Source organism: Canis lupus, chromosome 22 (assembly GCF_003254725.2).
Source record: "Canis lupus dingo isolate Sandy chromosome 22, ASM325472v2, whole genome shotgun sequence".
Classification (NCBI taxonomy): Eukaryota; Metazoa; Chordata; class Mammalia; order Carnivora; family Canidae; genus Canis; species Canis lupus.
Window position 1 is genome coordinate 15,872,628 of NC_064264.1, and position 15,385 is coordinate 15,888,012.

The 15,385-nt window shown below is 36.2% G+C and overlaps 1 protein-coding gene across 19 annotated transcripts in view; it reads right to left on the reverse strand.

Moving 5' to 3' along the window:
* Positions 1-15,385, reverse strand: part of DIAPH3 (diaphanous related formin 3) — a 506,600-nt gene that overhangs the window by 337,266 nt on the left and 153,949 nt on the right. For all 19 annotated transcript variants that reach the window (XR_007405049.1, XR_007405048.1, XR_007405050.1 and 16 more), the window contains 2 exons: positions 13,515-13,651; positions 11,336-11,445 (listed from right to left, as the gene is read on the reverse strand). Coding sequence is in view for 15 of the 19 variants with exons in the window: in XM_049099479.1 (XP_048955436.1) it covers positions 11,336-11,445; positions 13,515-13,651 (247 nt within the window). In the remaining 4 variants the exon portion in view is untranslated. The remainder of the gene's footprint in view (positions 1-11,335; positions 11,446-13,514; positions 13,652-15,385) is intronic.

Here is a 15,385-nt window from a genome sequence, read left to right on the forward strand (position 1 = left end):
ATTCTCAACAAGATACTGGCCAGTAGGATCCAACAGCACATTAAGAAAATTATTCACCATGACCAAGTAGGATTTATCCCCGGGACACAAGGCTGGTTCAACACCCGTAAAACAATCAATGTGATTCATCATATCAGCAAGAGAAAAACCAAGAACCATATGATCCTCTCATTGGATGCAGAGAAAGCATTTGACAAAATACAGCATCCATTTCTGATCAAAACTCTTCAGAGTGTAGGGATAGAGGGAACTTTCCTCAACATCTTAAAAGCCATCTACGAAAAGCCCACAGCAAATATCATTCTCAATGGGGAAGCACTGGGAGCCTTTCCTCTAAGATCAGGGACAAGACAGGGATGTCCACTCTCACCACTGCTATTCAACATAGTACTGGAAGTCCTAGCCTCAGCAATCAGACAACAAAAAGACATTAAAGGCATTCAAATTGGCAAAGAAGAAGTCAAACTCTCCCTCTTCGCCGATAACATGATACTCTACATAGAAAACCCAAAAGTCTCCACCCCAAGATTGCTAAAACTCATACAGCAATTTGGTAGCGTGGCAGGATACAAAATCAATGCCCAGAAATCAGTGGCATTTCTATATACTAACAATGAGACTGAAGAAAGAGAAATGAAGGAGTCAATCCCATTAACAATTGCACCCAAAAGCATAAGATACCTAGGGAATAAACCTAACCAAAGATGTAAAGGATCTATACCCTAAAAACTATAGAACACTTCTGAAAGAAATTGAGGAAGACACAAAGAGATGGAAAAATATTCCATGCTCATGGATTGGCAGAATTAATATTGTGAAAATGTCAATGTTACCCAGGGCAATATACACCTTTAATGCAATCCCTATCAAAATACCATGGACTTTCTTCAGAGAGTTAGAACAAATTATTTTAAGATTTGTGTGGAATCAGAAAGACCCCGAATAGCCAGGGGAATTTTAAAAAAGAAAACCATATCTGGGGGCATCACAATGCCAGATTTCAGGTTGGACTACAAAGCTGTGGTCATCAAGACAGTGTGGTACTGGCACAAAAACAGACACATAGATCAGTGGAACAGAATAGAGAATTCAGAAGTGGACCCTGAACTTTATGGTCAACTAATATTCGATAAAGGAGGAATAGACTGGAAGAAAGACAGTCTCTTCAATAAATGGTGCTGGGAAAATTGGACATCCACATGCAGAAGAATGAAACTAGACCACTCTCTTGCACCATACACAAAGATAAACTCAAAATGGATAAAAGATCTAAATGTGAGACAAGATTCCATCAAAATCCTAGAGGAGAACACAGGCAACACCCTTTTTGAACTCGGCCACAGTAACTTCTTGCAAGATACATCCACGAAGGCAAAAGAAACAAAAGCAAAAATGAACTATTGGGACTTCATCAAGATAAGAAGCTTTTGCACAGCAAAGGATACCGTCAACAAAACTCAGAGACAACCTACAGAATGGGAGAAGATATTTGCAAATGACATATCAGATAAAGGGCTAGTTTCCAAGATCTATAAAGAACTTATTAAACTCAACACCAAAGAAACAAACAATCCAATCATGAAATGGGCAAAAGACATGAACAGAAATCTCACAGAGGAAGACATAGACATGGCCAACATGCATATGAGAAAATGCTCTGCATCACTTGCCATCAGGGAAATACAAATCAAAACCACCATGAGATACCACCTCACACCAGTGAGAATGAGGAAAATTAACAAGGCAGGAAACCACAAATGCTGGAGAGGATGCGGAGAAAAGGGAACCCTCTTACACTGTTGGTGGGAATGTGAACTGGTGCAGCCACTCTGGAAAACTGTGTGGAGGTTCCTCAAAGAGTTAAAAATAGACCTGCCCTACGACCCAGCAATTGCACTGTTGGGGATTTACCCCAAAGATACAGATGCAGCGAAACGCCGGGACACCTGCACCCCGATGTTTGTAGCAGCAATGGCCACGATAGCCAAACTGTGGAAGGAGCCTCGGTGTCCATCGAAAGATGAGTGGATAAAGAAGATGTGGTTTATGTATACAATGGAATATTACTCAGCTATTAGAAATGACAAATACCCACCATTTGCTTCAACGTGGATGGAACTGGAGGGTATTACGCTGAGTGAAGTAAGTCAGTCAGAGAAGGACAAACATTATATGTTCTCATTCATTCGGGGAATATAAGTAATAGTGAAAGGGAATATAAGGGAAGGGAGAAGAAATGTGTGGGAAATATCAGAAAGGGAGACAGAACGTAAAGACTGCTAACTCTGGGAAACGAACTAGGGGTGGTGGAAGGGGAGGAGGGCGGGGGGTGGGAGTGAATGGGTGACGGGCACTGGGGGTTATTCTGTATGTTGGTAAACTGAACACCAATAAAAAATAAAGAAAAAAAAGAAAAAAACAATAAAAACTAATCAGACTACGAGATGTAGACAAACACAGGAATAGTAAAGTAGATCAGCAGATGTAAAGTTCTATAGATTATTTTATTTAGACTTCCAATTGAGTGTTCTATAAATGATAGACACAGTAAGAGAACAAATCAGAGCTTGAGGTAACTGTATCGTTTCCATACAAATACAGAGATATAAATTGTAGGATTTAAGAGGCTATAATTTATATGAAACAGGACTACTCAAAAAACAAAAGGATTTTTAAATATTTATTCAGACATACCCCCACTGAGACAGCATTAATTTCTTCTGTGTCCCCCTATGCATTTTGCTGGAATTCCTACTATTGTATTTTACTTCTAAAACTTAGCTAGCTTTAGATTCCCAAGTATATGCTTCTTAAGGGCAGGAGTGTACTTCTTTATAGCTCTTGTATAACTCACTGCACAGCAGTCACTGAATAATTAACTAATTGACTGCTTAATTATGAAACTGTGCAGTTAAGCATGAGGCAAGTTTATCTTTCTTATGATCTACTGTAGCATAAGTGAAGAAATTTATTATGCAAACTCAGAAAACTGGCAGTATATTCTAGACAAAAATTTTTACCACTAATTTATACTTAGAGGTATGCTCCCTATGACAGGAGTTCACGTTAGATTATTCTTCACTGTATTTAACATCTTAGCTTAATGGCATATTTACCAGTCCATTTTAATACATGTAACATTTCGATTTATATTGATACATTAATCCTATTGATGTAAACTTCAATAGAAGTAGTCAAAACAGAGGAATTCAAACAAATTTATTCCATATTCTTCTGGAAGGCTCCAACACAGTCCTAAATATAAAAACATTCTACTATCCCTATTCTGTTCTTCATTAAATGTGAGAACAAGTTATTTGAAATTGAAAATAACTTTGTTTAGTAATTTGGGGGTAGTGGTGGAGATATTTGAAACAAAAAGAAGGAGTAAATTAATGAATATGACTATTCATTATAGTATATATTATATTCATTCATTCATTCATTCAATATCTTTATTTGGGCTCCAGTAAAATTAAACCTGGGAATATTTTGAGTTTTTTAAGGGGGGATAGAAAAAACAAAAAGAAACAGAAGCAAATAAACTTGACTGTAGCTAAAGAGTCATTTTAACATGATTTATTTCAGTGTCATATTTCTCAATTATTAGTAACAAATTTCAAAATACAGTGACTATAACTCAATTAAAGGTAATTTTTCCTACTTACTGAGACATAACAAAATGTGACCCAATTTTGCAAATATCCATCCTGTTATTGAGCTCAATGAAATCCAGAAATTAAAGAGGTTTTTGTTTTTTGGGTTTTTTTGGTGGTTGTTGTTTTTAAGAAAAACTGTCTTTGCAGCAGCCAGGGGAATGCAATTCTCAATCTCTTGACTGCAGGGAGTATAAATGACCAACAGTCCAGCCTCAGCTGCTACCCTGTGAAATCCATCACAACAGGTGAGCCGAGGCCATGCTCCCACGGGCTTCTCCCAGCCAATGTCTGAACACACCAAGAATACTAAAATGGGACACAGGGGCTTTAGCTTGAAGATTCCCCAAGGATCCTGCCAAGTTCTCTTGGAACTATACAGCAGCCAAAGATACATCCCTCAACTCACCTTTCTTTCTCTCCTCCACCTGGCATCAGATCTGCAGTGAGTTAGACTTCTCCCCACCTCCTCCAGCCCTCTCTCCTGGTCCTCTAAGAGGCCTTTCCCTAGTCCCATGCATATTAAATATCTTGCTTCTCAAAAGACCCAGATTAATACATCCTTGTTCTACAAAGCAAGTTTCAGCAAGAATATCACTTCCAAGTTATCTGATTCATAAGTATTATAAATGAAACTTCATATTCGACAGGACACTTTCACCTTTTCCTCCTGTTCTCTAATGCAAGCACCTCATGCACTTTAATATGTAACCATGAGATTTTTTTTTAAGACCATGTGCATGCCAGGTGTCTGCATAGGTCTGAAATTTGATTTTCCTCTAATAACAGTTCTAAAGATATCAAAACTTGGATTATATTTCTGCCTTTTGCCTCTTTGAAAAACATCTTCTGGGGTAGAGCAAGATCTACCATGAGAATCCTAGAAAGACTTATCAATCATTCCTGTCCATGGAATCCTGTAAGGGTATCATCTACCACCCTTGTCTGATGTCCCTTTAGTTATAACTAAGGTAGGAAAAGACTTTGTAGGATCACATGAACCAAAATTAATGAAGGTTTCATTCTATTCAATCTACAAGGTACCATGAATGTATAGGAAAAATACGAAGAGGATCAGACTGAAGGAGAAGTCAATAGGCTAACAGGAGAAGGTTCAGTGGTCTGTTCCCCACTGCATGACAATTCACCCTGAGTCTCTTACATTTCTGCACACATTGCAAGTAGAGGCTCTGGTGGTCCATCTTCTGGATGATCTTTTGAATGATGTTTGAATAGTAAATCGATAGGCATGCTTCATGTCCAGTATAATTATGATAATAGCTCTCTGGAGTTAAAAGCAGGCACTATTACAATCCATTATAAAAGATCAGAGTCTTCTAAACTCAGAAGTTGCACAACCTGGCATCTCCACCTTATCTTCAGACCCTCCAAAAGCAAGGATTGGACTCAATTTTATCCTGAACTGAGAATCCTAAAGTTTATCATCCAGCTGGGAAGCCACATTGAAAGCATGATTACCCAGCAGCCACCCATTTGATAAAGGTCCCAGTTGGGGACCCCAAATAACTGCAAATAATACTTTCCATCCAGAAGCACCATGTAGACCATCAAGACTATCTATGTTATGAAAAAGTGAGATGTTAATTTGTTTGTCTCTCCAAATTCAGACTCTCACCTCAGAGGTCACCATAGAAGACATTCAAGCATCTAAGCAAACACTAGCATTACACCATCAGATAACTATGAAGAGCTCTCCAAACTAAGGCTACAAGTGGTCCTAGAGAAAAACATAACTATTTATATATATCCGTATGCATTTATCCATATGATGGGAGCCACCCAATCAGAAAAAGAGGTAAGATATTTGTCCCTGATTTTAGTTTAAGTGATCAATGATACCACATTGGCCTTAGAAAGCACTCAGCTTCAACTCACTAGCTAGGGATGTTTTGGATAAAAGAACTGCCCTAGACTTCATTCTTACTGAACAAGGGGAAGTCTGTGCAATCACTAATACATCATTCTGTACCTGACTACCTCAGGCAAAGTAGAAAGATCAATAGAAAAAATTAAGAAAGACTTCTGGTGTTCTAAGTTAGACCCTAATGGTCTGTGGGATTTCTTCACTTGACTGCATCTGGGACCTGGAAGGCCTGGCTGAGGTCCATACTGCAGGTTGGCCTCAACCTGCTGCTCGGAATCTGGCTGAGCAACAGCCTTAAATAAATACTCTGAGACAAACTGATTTCATCACAGCCTGTGTTGATCAGAATAAGTGCTGCCAATGATGTGAGAGTTGAACTCCCTGTACTTATGGTTTCTCTCCTAAAACACAATCCACTGCAACTGGAAATTGTGGCTGATACAAAGCTGTACTCAGCCACTACTGCTGCTGTGAGTAATGAAGTCTTTTGTTGTGGACCAAGGGATTATGTCCTCTCGTAGCACCTATAAAACTTATGGCAGACTAACACACTAATATACAAGTGACGTAAAATCACAGACCTTTCATGTTCTTGACACTCTCTACCCATGAGTCCAAGAGGACTGAAAGAGGGAGAAATCATAGGAAAACATAGCATGCTGTCACCACAAGCCTGAGAATAAATGTACAGAAAAGCAAACATCCACTCAAAAAACTCTAGGATCCCCACACCTTGATTCCTTTTCTGACAGAAAATCTACCACAAACAGTCCCATGACCAACAGCAAGAGTTTGAACAAACTCTTCAGAATCATATCTAATGTTTCTGGTAGCAAAGTATGGCTCTAAAAAGAGAAGGGATAAGACACACATAGAAAAGAGAAATAAAAGGGAAAAAAATAAAAATAACATAAATTCAACATGTGGTTGAAAACTAGATATTGGTTTACCCACACTTATTCCAACCCTCTTCTTGTAAGGAAAACTGAGCCTACACGAGGGGGCAATCACACGTATCAAGACTGGGCCCCAGGAGGAAAGGTTTGGTGCTTTGAGAGACGCACTGCCATGAGTCCCAGTGTGTCAGGTACCGACCAGAGTAGACTATTGGGAGAGGCATCTCCCATAAAGCACATTCCCAGAAGTGGCCGGCATTTCTTCTACATTACTTCTGACTAATATCATCCACACATGGTTCCCTGGGCCTGCCAAAATTCTGTTATGGTACCCAGTACCACATCCTGCTTAAATTACCCACAGTGGCTTATGCTGCTTGGATCTGTAAACCCCTTTCTGATACACCTGAGAAAAATACATATTTATTTTGAGTCTGATATTTATATTAGTACTTTCTTGAAAAGTATGACTTTTCTTACTCTCCAAGGCCTAAAGATAATTTTAAGTTGTTTCTGGCACTTTTTTTTTTTTTTTTTTACTGTCTTACTGTACCCTATGAGTGGGAGGAATGAAAGGATGTTCAATTCTATCAGAAACATGGGCGATCACATTATCTCATTATCAGATTCAAAAAAATCTAACAATCTTCTTTTAAAAAGTACTTTGTTATGTAGTTTGCAATAAAAGACCAATGAGAATTTTTTTTTACTTTACTATCTCCCATTTTCTCCAATTTAAAAGCAAACAGTTTCTATTTTGTTCAGCAACAAACAAGTTGTATTTTTAATTTGGTGATTTGTTAATATCAACCACACTAGTACATTTCAATAAATGCAAATTACATAGGTAATGGTATAAAATGGGCACTTATATCAATAGCTTTATGGAAAAAATGATAACCAGCTAATTCTAAAATATACTTTACTTATAGAAAATTCAGGAACACCCATAGAGGAAAGTATTTTTAGATATTACTAAAGGGTTGCTTGATCTTTTTAAAGGAAATAGAGAACAACCAGCAATCCCAGAAAAGACAATCTACTTACTTCCCCACCACCCTCTATCTCCCTATGTTAGCTATCTAGAAAACAGTACCCTTAGCCCCTAACTTAAGCTTGACACCTGCTAGCTTAGGCTTAGTAATAATGAGAAACTTCCTTCAAAAGTAAAAACGCAGAACAAAAATGTTGAGTAGGGTAATTTTAATCTAAACAGATGAGAAAAATGAAAAAAAAATGCTAAAGTGAACTTTCTATTCTCAATAAGAATTAAACTTTAAAAACTGCGTCAAGGAATTTTAGTGTTTCAAAAAATAACTAACCATAAAAGACAATATAATTACTTAAAACTAAGGCAATTAATTTCATAAGAGCAAATATAATCAGCCACCTATGTCTTGGAAAAAAAAATTTCAAGAATTGAGTCAAACAGATGACTTCAACAACTATCCAAGGGAGATGTTCCTGGCTAGCGATGCCCTCACCCTTTTTCCCTTAACACTAAATATGGCAAACAAGCAGTCATTAAAAAAAGAAATCATCTCCACCAATATTCACAGGTAGCATTATCTATAAAAGTCAAAAAGTAGAAACAACCCACATATCCACCAAATGACAAATTATAAATAAAATGTTGAATATGCATAAAATAGTATAATTATTTGGAGGGGAAAAAATGAAGTTGTGATACATACCTCAACATGAACACTGAAAATATTAAGTGAGAGCAAAAATTAGAAAAGACCACATGTTGTATGAATTTTATCAAAAATCCAGAATATCGAAAATCTATAGACACAGTAGATTAGCAGTTGCCTAGAGCTAGAAGGAATGAGGGTATTGCAGGGTGATGGTGAAGGAGCTGGAGGGGGGATAAGGGGATTCTTTTAGGGGTTATGAGAATGTTATTGATTATAGTGAAAGTTGCATACAATTCTGATTATACAAAAATACTCAACTGTCCGCTTTACATGGGTAACTTATGATACGTGAATCTTATCTCAATAAAGGTGTTTTTAAAAAGGAATTATTTCAATAATCATACCAAATGTTTAAATATATTTTAATTTCTTCAAATCTTAATGTCTTCTATAAATACATTCCCAATTTTTAACTGACCATTTGATTTCAGAAATTCTTATATTTACTAGCTAAATATAAATTTAACTATACCAATCTATTTTCCATATGGAAAATTGAGAGTAATCACCCATAAAAGAAATGACTAAACACACCCAAAAATGTTTTTGATACATGTAGTTTGCCTTCAGGTTCATATGGCAATCAGTTATAATTCTAAAGGTTTACCTCAATGTTTGAAAGCCAAAACAAATTAACATGCAAGTAACCAAGAATTTTAAGGTTGTAATTATCACCTTTCAATTAGTGAGTCATTCATGTTATTTACCTAGATGAAACATGGCTTAGTTCTTAACAAGACATTCTTTACCCCTTTCCTCAGAGCTTTAAAATGTTAAGTAGCCATAATACTGCTATCAACAAATTGGGACCCCAGTTTTACCAAGTTTTTTTTTAAAAAACACAACTGTTACACAATTCTCTGATGCCATTTATTTATGGCCACATCCAACACTTTCCTCGACCCCATCCCAAACCTTTGGCAACCACTAACCTGTCCTCCATCTCTAAAACTTGGTTCATTCAAGGACACTAAATAAATGGAATCACCCAGTGTGTAACCCTTCATGATTGGCATTTTTCAATCAAGGTAATTCCCTGGAGATTCATGTAAGTTGTTGTATGAATCCATAGTTCATTCTTTTTCATTACTGAGTATTCTGTAGAATGAGTGTACCACAGTTGAACCAATCACCTGTTAAAGAACATCTGGATTGTTTCCAATTTGAGCCTATGACAAAGCTGCTATAAAAGTATGCATATGGGTCTGTGTGTGAACCTGCATTTCGTTCATCTCAGGATATGTTCATAGTATAATGCTGAGTTGTAGTAATATAACAACTTTAACATCAACATAGCTAATGTTTCTGAAGGAGGAAGATCCTCTTCAATCTCCATTCTCCACCGACTTTGTTTTTAGTTTAACAAAATTACTTTCTAAGGCTAACACTTACCAACATTAATGTGAAATAAACATTTTCAATACACTAATCTATGTAATCCCCACATCAACAATGAGATAGTGATCAATATTATCCTTCTCTTACAAGTGAGAAAACTGAAGCATAGAATTGATCGGGACATGATCCAGAGTCACAGAGCCAGGATGCAAAGGGCTGGGGTTTAAATTCAAGCTGCCTGACTCACAAGTCTCCTCCTTGCATCATAAGATACCACCCTCCTCCTCCCACTCTTGGGACATGTGTGTTATTAGAAAAGTGTGTGTATATAAAAAGTATACATTAGTATAAAAAGTGCTTAAGGGATAAAGTTTACATGTGACTCTTACATTTCCTAAGTGAGATTTTAAGAATTGAACAGGATCTCTAATACGCTACACAAATGACCAAAATTAATCTGATAACTTGGTACCATTTGTACAAATATTATATGAATAAAAGGTAACCTGAGTATTAAAGGAAAATTCAGATAAACTAAGTGTTCAGCTTTTCTCTACAAATCTCAATTTACTATTCATTAAGGCTTGTGGTAAATAGGAGCTCTGGAGCCAGATGAGAAAGGAGGAGAAGAAAAATGAAAGCAATGGTGTATAAAAAGACTTTAGAGAACACATCAAAATACTGAAGGAGCAGAGTCCACATCAAAGGTGGACAACATATCCCAGACCCCTCTCCCAGGCTTTCTGACAAGCCCAGATAAGTCAGGAGGGGCTTTCTTCCAGAAGCTCCAGGAAGGAGACCTACACAACAGGGACCATATACTCGAATTTCCAGGCCCACCTCCTGGCAGAGAAACAAATCACTAAAGGGTTCCTCACTAGCCATTCACAGCGTCATCAGAAAGGTCACCATCACAAACACCATCATCGGAAATGCCACAGTAAATTTATTAATTTGACCATCCCTAAGATTTTCTGATTGTTCATCAAAAACCATCTTTCTCCCTTAACATGAAGATTTGGTTTTTCTATTCCTACCACAGCAAGAAACAATACAAAGGCCAAGCTACACAGAGCTTTAAAATAAAATTTAAAACTAACTTTTTACTAATTAAGAGTGAAATAGATTTACTTTATAGCTATTAGTACATCTTGGTTTTCAAATATTGCTGCACAGTAGAATCATCTGAGAATCTTTAAAAATCCCAACAGTCGGGTCACATCAATTAAATATTAAAAATATTTGGAGGTGAGGGGTCAGATATCAATTATTTTCTTAAAGATATTCAGGTTATTAGCAATAATTGTAACAATAATTTCAGAATAAAAAGCTCTTCTTTATAAAAAGGAGAAATTAAATGAATATTAGTTATGCAGCTTGAACACTATAATGGTGAAGTCTAAAAGTGACTTTCTAGGAGCGCTTAAATATTTAAATATCTTCGAAAATCTTAGTGTACCTTGGTCTCATTATTATTCCTGTAAACTCAACTTTTCCAACATAAAAACTAATAAATCAGTGAAAAGTCATAATTCACTTAATTGCCAAAACATTTTAAAATTTGTAATCATTACCTAATGAGATAACAAAGAATAAACAATTCATGGACTATAATTATATATTTTACAGAGATCTCTAGTAAGTCAGCTTCTAGGAAAGTAACCTAAGGAAATAATAATAGGTACATGCAAAAAAAAAAAAAAAAATAATAGGTACATGCTAAGTTATACCTGAAAATACATTATGATATATTATCCATTCGAATTCTCTGCATTATTTGAAATTTTACCAAATACTAGAGGATATGCAGGGCTTCATCCTTGAATGTTACAAAACAATACAGAGGATTACACATGAAACCTACTTGCAGTTGAACTGAATCATGCCGGAGACCTTCCACAATGGATGAAAATCTGTCGATTTTTCTTTCTTCTCCAGCTGATGTTAAAGCTTCTAAAACCTCTTCGAGACTATCAAAAATTTTGAAAATAATTAGACTGCAAATAGCAAATAATCCAAAGGCCTTAATACAACTGCTTGATCTGCTGAACTCCAGAGTCCCTACTCTTAGGCAGACAGCAACATTTTGAAAGTTTACTGAGTACATAGCATGTATCAAGTACTACTACATGCTTTTTTTTTTATTCCTTTATTCCTAATAACCCTATGATGAGGGTTATTTACCAAACATTTATAGAGTGGTTTATACACATCAGGCACTATTTAAACCAATTTACAAATATTAATTCTTTTTTAATGTATATAGTTCTATGAAGTAGGTATTATTATCCCTTATTATAGATTAGGAAAAAAGGAGAAAAAAGTTCAGCAATTTGTCTGAGGTCTCACATCTCCAAATGGAGGAGGCATCTGAAATCAGACAGTGTGGAGAGTACCATCTCTGCTTTCTTAACCACTACACTCTCCTTCTTTGTGAGTATAAATGAAGTCTGGTAGCCAAGAATATACAGTGGTAAGGATTTATAGTCAAACATGAAAAATAAGAGATACACAAGAACTACACTTGCTACTCCTTCAGTGTGTTATCATAATCCAACATATTGTAGAAGCTCAGTTTGTAGACACAGGCATGCGGTCCAAAGACATGATCAACATCATTTTGATAACCAATTATGAAGTCAAGAAATAATAAATATGGAAGTGGAAAAAGAGGAAGGTGAAGGAGCAGGGGGAAAAAGAGAGGATAAAGAAAAAGGAGAGAAAAGAGGGATAAGAAGAAGGAAAAGAAAAAAGACATTAAGGAAGGAAGAGGGAGAAGGAAAAGAGAAGAAACAAGAAATGGGAGGGGTAGACGCAGGAGGAGGAGAAGGAGAAAGATGGAGGGGGGAGTACAAAGAGCATCATATGTAAATATTTAATACACCCTTAGGGTTCTACAAATAAAATTAATATGGTCTTTGAAAATGGGAAAGGGAACGTACTGAAGCTGTGCACCTTGGCCTTGCAGGCTGGGACTGCCGCTGAGGATAGCGCTGTCCCCAGCTGTGCCTGCAGGTGGGGAGCGAGGCCAGTAGTGCCCGGGCACTCTCCAGCGAGTCCACTTCGATCAGCCCAACAGTCACCTGCCCCGGCATGGTCACCACCAGGACAATTTTCAAATGTGTGCGGGAGGTTCTGCTTGCAGATCTCTGCCTAGCCTTTATGAGAGAGCTATTTCTTTGTTCTGTTGTTCAGCATTTCTATCTTTATCCTTTTGGGGTATTTTTTGTTCAAGTTTTTATTTAAATTCTAGTTAGTTAACATATAGCGTAATATCAGTTTCAGGAGAACTTAGCAATTCATCACTTGCATGTAACACCCAGTGCTCATCACAATAAGTCGCCTTATCTTTAGTCTTTTAAAAAAGCATTTTAAGCATTTAATTTTTAAATGCTTCCTGTAAAAAAATAAAATAAATTTTAAAAAATAAATGCTTCCTGTAGTAAGTATCCCAACCTTAAAAAAAAAAGGTTTATCTTTATAATTATGTTTTAAATGTATGCAATGGTCTTTTAGTTCCAATCCTAACATATATGGATAATGTCATTAAGTTTAAAACTTCAGGATGTACTTTATGGTCAAAGACTATGTACCCTTAACCAGTAAAGTACTACTATTTCATACAGCCCTTGTAAATCACTTTACAAATAGATTTGCTAGTAGTACAATGTTTGCTTTTATAAGGGAATATACATGAGTTTGAATTAACTCTATCTGAAAAATAAAAATATGTAAGAAACAGAATCCATCTGAATTGTTTTTTCAGTCTTCATTGAGAAATTTTATTTAGGGTTTGAATTCAGAACAGTGTAAGTATGATGAAGAAATCAGTTTTTCATAGAAACCTGTTAGCCTATAACTACTATATTGACTGAGAAATAATGGTTACTCAAACATTTCTGTTCAATTGTGAATCTAAATCAGCTGCTTAAGTAATACTTCATTTATTAACAGTAAATTCTAGTCTAAAATAGAATAATGAAAACTTTAAGTAAATCAAATTATATTGTAATGTCATTAGAAAAATGAGAAGACTTACATGCTTTCCTCTCCTACAATGCATACCGCAGAGAGGAGTTTCACCACATCTGTCATCATACTTGGGTGCTCAGGATCGATGGCTTTGGCTAATAGAGAAAGACTCCTCTCTTCACTCATAATTCTTTCCAAGCCATACTGTAACATTTTGGAAATAAGAGGTTAAATGTCAGCAGTTTATTGGAAAAAATAGCACCACAGAGGAAATATAATTATTTAAAAAGTTTAGAGGATAACACATATTTACACTTAATAAAAGCCAGAAAATATAAGGAATATATAACATCCTATGAAATATTTTACAAATAGAAATTCATAGAAGTAGTCACATCAAGAACTATATAAATATAGTTCAACCAAATATAAATAACTTCTTAAAGGTTGGTAAGGGACATATTACCCCAAGTAAATATCCCACAGAAAGAGAATGAGAACCACAGATGCAATGTAGTTCTCAAGCAAAAGGTAAAATTTGAATAAAATTAATCCAATATATCTAAAATATGATCGCTTCAACATAATATAAGACATTTATTGATGAGCTATTGTACCCTTTTTTCTTCCTAAGTATGCAAAAATCCAGTGTCTACTTTATATTTACAACACACCTCAATTCAGACAAGCCACATTTCAAAAGCGCTCAACAGCCACATGTGGCAACCACATAACAGAGTGCAGACCTAAAGAGTAACAGTAGATTCATAAAATGGGCACAAGTTGAAAGATGATTTGGGCAGATACCATGTAGAAATTGCCATAAGGAGCATAGATATTCTAATCAGAATGGTATTTTCACATCAGAAAGACAAAGCAGTTGTAAACACATTATAGAAATGGGATGATGCTGGATAAGGATAAAGTTTGTTTGCTACTGCCAGGATGTCACATCCAATTAGACGATAAGGAGTCATGTTAATGACTTCATGTTTTGATTTAAGGATATATACATCTCTTAGGGCCCACTTACAATCTATGGAAGATAAGTATCAAATAACAGAGGATAAATAGAAGCAATAAAATGATACAATTTATCTTCCATGCATCCCAGAGGATCCTTCTAAAGAGTGAGAAATTGCTTGATTAGAATTACTACTGAGCACAAAAAAGGACCTTAATCCCAATAACAGACCTATGAACTATGGCTTAACTCAAAATTAACACTAGATATAAGAATCAAAGCTAAATCTATAACAAGCTTAGACCTAAATGCTATGAGGAGTATGAAATCGTGTTTATAATTTTCCTATCTTGAGATACCATTTATATAAAGAAGCTGTTACACTGTGTTGAAATACCACATTTGCTTTAAACCGCTATCTAAGGAACACAGGTAACAAAGGGTACAGGCAAAAGGACCAAGGGCCCCAGGATACACTTTTTAGAGAGACTTCTCCCTCTCATTGGTGATAGGAAAATGTTTACAAATAGACAGCTAAACCAGCCAGGAAACGATCACTCTTGTGATGCCCTGGGCTTTCTCATAACTGGAAACAAAGAGAGAGCAGGCATAGGGCCAAGGACCACAATATCCTTTAATAATCATTCCAGGGAATTGTCAGAAGCTTATAAAGTACCACTTAGATCCAATTCAAAAAGTCAATCAGTCAATGATTACCAAGTACCAAAGGGCTGGCTCTGTCCTTAAAAACCTAAGGACAGAGTAAATGCCTTTTCCCTTCATTTCCCACCCACCAGGATGTCCTTAACCAATGCCTGCATCTCTGGAACCAGAATCCTGTAGCTCTTCCAACCACTCAAAGGAACTCATACAGATTTCCTCCAGATGATACTACCTACCTTCTCTGTGAAGCCCTCCAGCTCTAAACTACTACGTGTGGAGAGCAGAATATGAGCATTCTCTGATTTCATAGT